This window comes from Merops nubicus, unplaced genomic scaffold, assembly GCF_000691845.1.
Source record: "Merops nubicus isolate BGI_N331 unplaced genomic scaffold, ASM69184v1 scaffold10463, whole genome shotgun sequence".
Classification (NCBI taxonomy): Eukaryota; Metazoa; Chordata; class Aves; order Coraciiformes; family Meropidae; genus Merops; species Merops nubicus.
The window spans coordinates 3,635-12,830 of record NW_008601018.1 but is presented as its reverse complement, the minus strand read 5'-3'; the positions used below and the strand labels follow the sequence as shown (position 1 = coordinate 12,830).

Genomic DNA, 9,196 nt, shown 5'->3' with positions numbered 1-9,196 from the left:
TTCCGCGGAATGAATTATCCAAACTAAAATGTAGAAGAGTGGTTTTACTATTATTATTATTCAGAACAGTATTCAGTGGTTTGAATTCAAATGCTTAAGCACAATACTGATGTCATACTTAACCTGAGGAAGTAGGTATCTTCTGTTGTATGCTGTTATTTCCTTGTTTTCATTTATCATGCTTAGTAAATCACTAAAGTTTGAATATATTACAATTTAAGAAACTGTCATATAATGTGTTGGGGTTTTTTTGTTTGTGGATTTTTTTTTTTTTTTTCTGTTGAGAGGATAGCTTGATCTTAATACATCTGAAAACTTAGATTTTAAATTCCATGACAGGTTTTGATTGTAACTTAAATGTCTGTCAGGTTTTGTTTGTCTTTAGAGTGATGGATTGAACAAATAAGGTTGATTGTTGGTGTCTTTTTTTCCAGACATTATTTGATAATCAGATCAGTGCTTCAAAAAAGGAAGACTCAGAAAGCATTAATAAAAATGACACTTCAAAGAAGATGTCTGTTGAGAGAGTTTATCAGAAAAAGACTCAGCTTGAGCACATCCTTCTCCGTCCAGATACCTACATTGGCTCAGTTGAACCATTAACTCAGGTAAGTGTCGCTAAATTTAGTCTTACTTGGTTTTGTTGTTTTAAGGAGGAAATAAATATTCTAATTAATAAGTAGGCACATCTCTATTTTTCTGAGTATTCTGAATTACCATGCTAAAAACTCTGGTCCTATGTATGTATGCATCTGTGGGATATAGGATAGGGATCAAGAGAAGACTTTTGAAAGCAGTGCTTGGTTCACCTGAAAAACCATGCTCAAAAAATATTAAAGTTTAGTCAAAACTGAAACATACACCTGTGTGCCTAAGCACAGTTATATGTGCATTTACAAACATGCCTATCTGCGCACAAATGCCTATGTAGATATTTGTGGGTAGCATTTGCTCTAGGTCCAGAAATGCTTTGGTCTATTTGTTTAGGTTGGGAACAGAAAATGTAAGCCTCCTGCTGGCACTTGCTTCAGCTGTTTTTGTGAAGTTGCAGATTGCTTTGAGCTGTGTATGTCGTCCTGCACTGAACTTCGTACACTGCTGGAGTTCCCCACCAAGCAGAAAATAGTGTATTTTCATTGTGGAGGTCTTTGTGGATACCGTTATAAGTTTTGCCCAACTTCTGCTTCTGCAGAAGTCTCATATGACAGCAACAATCAGATTGGAAGAGTAAAGTACTTGAAGTAGATCTTCTAAGAATCATAGACTGTTTTACCAAGACAGTAAATATTTTTTATTTGTTTACATGTAGCTGATGTGGGTTTATGATGAAGATGTAGGAATGAATTGCAGAGAAGTTACCTTTGTGCCAGGCTTGTACAAGATCTTTGATGAAATCCTTGGTAAGTATTTTTAACAATAGTATTGCTTGAGTATTGCAATATGGAGTGCAAACTTTTCTGGGCGCTCTCAAAGCATGTTAATATGTGTCTAAGTATAAATCACAGACTAAAATGTCTCACTAAACTGGAGGGCATTAAAGTTTTAGTGCATTCCAGCACTACAGAACAGTTTCAAGAGAGAAGAGTTTTCAGCTGAACTTTTAAGAAACTGTAAAAATCTGTTACTGAATGTCCAAACTAGATCTTTCTTTATGGTCAATATTGTTACGAGACTTTTAATCTGCAAAGTTGATTAGGGCCACAGTTCTAAGTAACATTTGAAAGAATATTGTCCTTCTGGAAGAAGAAAACCAAAAGTTATCTCAAGTATTAACTTAGTCATTTCATGAATCATTAGAAGTACCTCCTTCTGTACAGAATGATAGTGGTGGTGATGGTGATTCTTAGATCATTTCTAGACTTCAGGCAGTTTTAAAATGAGTATCTTACTGCCACTTGAAAGCATGATGACTGAGGCACAAACAAATGCTCTCTAGAAAACTAAGTCCTTAGTCACTATGATTTATTAGTTTATTATAGTCTCTTGGTGACAGGGACACACTAAAGACTTATCAGCAATAGAGATGTGCAACATCTGAATGGTGTGCTATCTGATAAACTGTTAGTTTTGGTTAATTGACATGGAATCTTGGACTAATCAGTTTTTATGAAGTTACGTTAAGAAGATGCAGGCAACTACAGGCCAGTCAGTCTCAACTCTCTGCTTGGCAAGATCATGGAGCAGATCCTCCTGAAGGCTCTGCTAAGGCACATGGAAAATGAGGAGGTGATTGGTGGCAGCCAACTTGGCTTCACCAAGGGCAGATCATACCTAACAAATTTGATAGCCTTTTACAATGGAGTTACAGCATCGGTGGGTAAGGGACAAGCAACAGATGTCATCTACCTGGACTTGAGCAAAGCATTCAGCATGTTCTGCATGTCATCCTGATCTCTGTAATTGGAGAGACATGGATTTGATGGATGGGCCCCTTAGTGGGTAAGGAATTGGATGGTTGGCTGCACTCAGTTTCAGTCAATCACTCGATGACCAAGTGCAGACCAGTGACGAGTGGTGTTCCTCAGGGATCAGTACTGAGACAGGTGCTCTTTAACATCTTTGCTGGTGGCATGGACAGTGGAATTGAGTGCACCCTCAACAACTTTGCAGACAACACCAAGCTGTGTGTTACAGTCAACATGCTTGGAGGGAAGGGATGCCATCCAGAGCGACCTTGATAGGCTTGAGAGGTGGGCCCATGCCAAACTCATAAAGTTTAAGGCCAAGGGCACCTGGATTAGGGCAATCCCAAACACAAATACAGGCTGGGCAGAGTGTGGTTTAAGAGTAGTCCTGAGGAGAAAGATTTGGGGGTGCTGGTTGATGGAGAGGTCCTGATGAGGGAGCAGTGTGAGTGCAGCCAGGAAAGCCAACCACATCTATAGAAGCACAGCCAGCAGGTCGAGGGAGGTGATTCTGCCCATCTGCTCTGTTCTTGTGAGACCCCACCTGGAGTATTGCATCCAGCTCTGGAGCCCCCAACACAAGAAATACATGGACCTGTTGGAGTGGGTCCAGAGGAGAGCCATAAAGATGATCAGAGGGCTGGAATGCCTCTTCTGTGAGGCCAGGCTGAGAGAGTTGGGGTTGTTCAGCCTGAAGAACAGAAGGCTCTGGAGGGACCTTATTGGGGGCCTGTAAGAAAGCTGGAGAGGGACTTTTTACAAGGGCTTGTAGTGATAGGACAAGAGGTAATGGGTTCAAACTGGAAGAGGGTAGATTGAGACTAGTGGTTGGCGAGTAGTTCTTCACTCGGAAGGTGATGAGACACTGGAACAGGTTGGCCAGGGAAGCTGTGGATGCTCCATCACTGGAGGTGTTGCAGGCCAGGTCAGATGGGACCTTTTGTAACCTGGTTGAGTGGGAGGTGTCCCTGCCTGTGGCAGAGGGGCTTGGAACTAGATGATCTTTAAGGTCCCTTCCAACCTAAACCATTCAGTGACACTATGCTATGATTCTGTGTTGTAAGAATTGGTGAGATTACGTTGTAAACTAAATTGTGGTCTGCTGAGGTCAATGGAAGTTTTGTCATGACCTTTATTGAGTTCAGAACTTCACCACACCTCTAAAACTATGCTTTACAGCATTGCTGTCTTAGGGGCAAGAAAGACTATATCTTTACCAGGAAAAGAATGATTTTATTTTTACTCAGTGCTTAATTTGAGAAATACAGGAATGAAGATCTTTCTTCCTTTTTGAGTGCTGCCTCATAGATGCAGGTTTTTCACAGGAGGGAATCTACTTCCATCTTGTCCTATTCAAAAGGAAGGTCATTATCATATCATTATCATAGTACTGTGTGGCTTATTTCTTCTTTGCATAGCACTGATGTGTGCTCCACAGAGTGTGGTTTGAGAGCTTGAGCTCAGTGTAATAACATTACAAAGACTGGACATTGTGGCTGTGCGTGCTTTTGGATGAGACTGCACTTAATGATTTTGTTGTTGTTCTTTTAATGGCTGTGGTCACAATTCTGATTTTTGTATGTAGTTAATAGACATTGGAATAGTTAATACACGTTGGAGTACAGTTTAATTAAATTCTTATTAAATGTTAATTTCCAGTTATCCTTCTTTTGATCCTAAACTGCCTAGGAACTACCTTACCCCTGTTGGTTATACGTCTCACAGGCTCTTTAGAGATAACTTTTGCTGCAGTCAAAACACTCCTTAGTGAATGTGACTTCTTCAGGTTGGGGATTCAGTGGCAAAAGGATGTGTAAACTGATCTAGTGGTGTGTATAGATTTTTAGGGTTTTTAACATATGCTGTGTAATATGTGTAAAAATATACAAGCAAGTACAGCAAGAGAAGAATGAAGTGCTTGGTATGTTAAGGACAGTTATGAACACAGGCTCACAAACACCTCTATGTTTATTTCTAAGGTGGCCTAACTGTTAGAAATAGAACCAGTAGTTATAAGAAGGTTGAAAAATATCTTCTTGTAGATACTTGGTCATATTTATAGGCTTCATTAATAAGAGCCAGAATATACAAAGAGATACCAGTTTAAGAAATACCTGGACCATTGTAACTCGTGGTAGAATATGTATACAATCAATTTTATAGTTCAATTAATTAGTTGTTGCTTCTATGAAGTGTTAATTTGTGCTGCTTTGTTTCATAGTAAATGCTGCTGACAATAAGCAGAGGGACAAGAATATGACTTGCATTAAAATATCCATTGATCCGTAAGTAAAAACATTTTCATTTACTTTTCCTGACAGTGCTGTTGTAGTTCACATTTGTACAAATGATTTTACTAAGTGAAATTGGATTTTTTTTAAAGAAAATAGTATTTTTGGAATTATTTCCATTAGCTTCATGTTTTAAGATGAAAAGGTGAATTGAAAGTGGTTAAGTGCTATCATTCTGAATTTATAACAATTTGCTTTCCTGAAGCACTCAATGTTGGACTGAATGAAATTTAAACCAAGAAGATTGTAAAAATTTTGATTAAATGAAAGCTTGGCAGTACATAACTGTAACCAGCCAGGTTACTCGTAAGTACCAGCCTTGAGGTTTTGTAACATAACTTTGCATCTATTGAACTTCTATGTTAATTCCTTTACTGTGAGGATAAGGTTATGTTTGAATTGGTCAACTCTTATCACACTGAAACTGCAGATTGCAGATGTATCTTTGGCAGGGTTTTGTGGAATTCAGGACTTAAAGAGGTTTCCCGATGAGAAGTACTCTTGTTAAAGAGGTGCTGATCGGGTTCCTTTAGTAGTATTTTTTTCACTGACATTTAACTGAATAATAAACGTTTTAGACGCGTAATTTTCACACCTAATCAAATGGATAAACAGGCTGAGAAATAATTTTTCTGCAAGTCTTCAGTGAATTATCAGTTTCTGTAGACCACATTGTTTTTATCATGGAGTGGGAGGGAAATGGGTGTGTAAATCTGCCTGACCTGTCATGGTTTTCAACTCTCTGATACTCCAAAATGAAAATTCTGTGTGAGAGCTACAAATATTAATGATGCTAGATGTTGATGATTTTGTCATTGATGCATAAAATAAGATACAATGTTTATCATAAGTGGGAAATAACTTTCAAACAGATGATAATTTGTCTGTGTCTGGATGGCCTTCCATGAAATCTAGAATACTACATCTCCAAGTGTAACTCTGTCACTGAACTTTGCGATTCTGTTGCACATCATGTTGACAGTGAAAGCTCTTCAAACAGGTCTTTGAGGTTTATCTTTATGATAGAAAATACTGTCATGTATAGACAGTTATGCTCCTTCTAAGACATCTAATATGCACACAAGTGGGCTTTTACAGTTAAAAGTGATAAAAGTTGTAAGTAAATGTGGGAAGAATATGGTCTTTATTGCATTTTATGTAGTTATTTAAGCAGGTAAAATGTGTGCAGGAGTCTGTTTTCAAGATTACATTAATTTGACTTAATGTATTTACTACTTTATAGGGAATCAAACATTATCAGCATATGGAATAATGGAAAGGGTATACCAGTTGTGGAACACAAAGTAGAGAAAGTATACGTACCTGCTTTAATCTTTGGGCAGCTGCTGACATCCAGCAACTATGATGATGATGAGAAAAAAGTTACAGGCAAGATGATTTACCATGCTTTTTTTTATTCAATTAAGCCATTGTTTGATCTTCAGTATGCTTCCTTTGCTCACTTTTTCTATTCTGTTTCATAACAGCTGATTATTTAGTCCCCATTACTCTTTTTTAGAGTAAAATGACTTAAAGAAAAAAATCTCACTTTTTCTTTTTTAGTGCTAATGTTTACAGAGGACATTACATTTACACCTTTAATGTCAGTACTCATTATTCAATCACATCTTTTCATTATAATGTATGCAAGCATTTAAACATTTACACTCTTTAAATGAAGGGAGAAAATACACTTAATAAATCAGGATGTGATTTATTATCATAGATGTAACATAACCTAATTAAGATCATGAATGAAAGTTCTGTTCTACCATGCCCCGTGTATTTTGCCCACATTATGATGTGTGGCTGCAGGGTGATTTGAATCTGATTGTGACCTGGGTTTCAGCTGCATCAGGGTGTTGAGGTCACTTGTCTTCTAGCAGGCAACTGGTAGATCACCATAAAGGAAGCAATGAGAGCATCATGGAATGGTGCTTCATGGAATGCATCTCCCTTCCTTGGGGGAAGGAGTGAACTGCTCATTTTGAGGTAGAGGCAGTTGCACCAGATTGGAGGAAGTGTAAAACTCTGTCTCTGACATCCTTTGATAGCTGTTGACGTGAGGCCCAACTTTTGTCTTATACAGAAACATTCTACTTTATTGGCATACTCTCTCTATATCATAAATATGGTCCTACTGTAAAAAAAAACTTACTATGTTTTTTTTTCAGGTGGGCGTAATGGCTATGGGGCCAAACTTTGTAACATATTTAGTACAAAGTTTACCGTTGAAACTGCCTGCAAGGAATACAAACACAGCTTTAAGCAGGTACAGAAAGGTTCTCAATTTTTTTTCTTTTCTTTCCTGTAATTATAAATTTAAAATTTAACACACTATCTTTATTTTATGAATATTTAATGAAATGAATCATTTAATGTTCAAACGGATGTGTAGTGTTTGCAGGCTAGGTTAGTTCAGTCAGTAAAACTAGTACTTTTGTTACTATAATTTTGTGGTTGTGAAGTAATATTTTTCTTGGGAGTGTTAGGTGACTAAAAATGAAAAACAAATTTCTTCTGTTAAAACTAAAGTATATTCATGTGCGTGTGAAAAGGAATATATAATATATAATTGAAACATCTTGTAATTGCTGTTACATTATTTGTCAAAAAATCTTTCTATTTAGCTATTCAAACTTTGGAACAGCTATCTAGGTAATTCTGTATAGTGTTAAGAGAAAGTTTTTTTTTTCTTTTTTTTTCAGTGTTTGTCCTGAACAAACAGCCTAGCTGGAGTTCAGTGCAGCACCCCTCTCTGTCCCCATCTGAACCCATTGCTCATTGTTATCGTTTCAGTGTAACCTGATCTACTCTGTATAGCTTTGAGATGGCCACCTTTCTAAAAGGGTGAAGAACTTTGGTAGAGTGTTAAGATATCAAAGTTCCTTGGCTTTGGAGTCTTTCCTCGTTGGTGGCTTTCTTCTCTCGCTCTTTTTTTTTTTTTTAATTATTATTATTTTTTTTTCCCCTGGACAAGTAATTAATTTCTGGTTATGTTGTCATGTCACTACTGCAACAATATTTTTCAAAGGTTTTACCTGTCTCTTAAAAAAATGTAATATTTTCTGCTGACTGACAGAAAGTAAATTGATACTGGTTTGTGGGTACTTTTTGAAAATGACATGTTTTACACCTGATATTGTTTTCCAGTATTTTCAAAGTTGTGGAAGTTTACTACAACTAAACTTTCATGTATGCTGTGAGTAGGTGTTCTGCTTGGCCTTACAAGTGTGCCCGTGTTCTTAAACAGAACAATACCAAGACTCCTGAGTCAAGTCTGAGCAAGCTGTTTTGTCAAGAGCCATGCTTTGGAACTTAGCACAGCCACACAGATGTTATCTCAGAGACTACCGAGTCTCTGCAGGGGGACTAATAAGCCTCTCTGTAGAAGCGTGTAGCAGATTGAAAACGTTAAGCTGATGGGCAAAGGAGGACTGTTTAGCTCGCTCATATCTAATTTAGTCAGTTCTGTGGTGGGCTCTATTTGCTTGAGAATCACGTCCATCGATGTAAAGTTACCCACATATTTTCAAATACCACAAACCTGCTGTCGCTGATGCTTGTGCAAATTCTAAAAGCAGTCTGTGAGCTTTTTGTTTGGTAGCTGTTGCGATCCTGGAAAATGGAACAGAGGAGGAGGGACAACACCTATTGTAAAGTAACATCTAAAATGTTTTGTTTCCAAAGACTTGGATGAACAATATGATGAAGACCTCTGAACCCAAGATTAAGCATTTTGATGGTGATGACTACACGTGCATTACATTCCAGCCAGACCTCTCTAAATTTAAAATGGAAAAACTTGATAAGGATATTGTGGCCCTCATGACAAGAAGAGCCTATGATTTGGCTGGGTCATGCAAAGGCGTCAAAGTCATGTTGAATGGGAAGAAATTACCCGTAAGAGCCTCATTTAAAATATTTTAAGCGTACTGAGCATTTGATGCGCAGAGTAGTGATTGTTATCTCTGTTACTCGTAGGTAAATGGATTTCGCAGTTACGTAGATCTCTACGTAAAAGACAAGCTGGATGAAACTGGAGTTGCTCTCAAAGTTATTCACGAGGTTGTGAATGAACGATGGGATGTGTGCCTCACTTTAAGTGAAAAAGGGTTTCAGCAAATCAGCTTTGTAAATAGTATAGCTACCACAAAGGTGAGTAGTTATATTAAATGATAAAAAACGTAAATGATAAAAATGTGCACTAAGGTTATGTCCAGCCAGATATTTAATAAAAAAAATAAATCTGGGTTACTAAAAATAAATAGGTGAGATAATCCTTTGCACGAGACGATCTGGCAGAGAAATTGGATGCAACCAAAATACATTCATAGCAGTATTTCTGAATATGCATTAGTTTTTAAAACACTAGTAATCATTATCAGTTATACTGATGGCTTATGTGAGTATACATGGTATTCAAAATGCAAATGTAAAAAGACCGGAACTATTTTATTCCTTGTTTAACACATTGTAATAAAATAATTCTGAAATTCA

At 37.3% G+C, this 9,196-nt stretch overlaps 1 protein-coding gene across 1 annotated transcript; it reads left to right on the top strand.

The window, feature by feature from the left end:
* The first annotated feature begins 439 nt into the window (after positions 1-439).
* Positions 440-8,977, top strand: LOC103770610 (DNA topoisomerase 2-beta-like). Its single transcript, XM_008937876.1, has 7 exons — positions 440-608; positions 1,310-1,400; positions 4,627-4,690; positions 5,940-6,085; positions 6,871-6,968; positions 8,387-8,599; positions 8,681-8,977. The coding sequence occupies exons 1-7, from the start codon at positions 513-515 to the stop codon at positions 8,873-8,875; spliced, it is 903 nt and encodes a 300-aa protein (XP_008936124.1). The 5' UTR covers positions 440-512; the 3' UTR covers positions 8,876-8,977.
* The last annotated feature ends 219 nt before the right edge of the window (positions 8,978-9,196 follow it).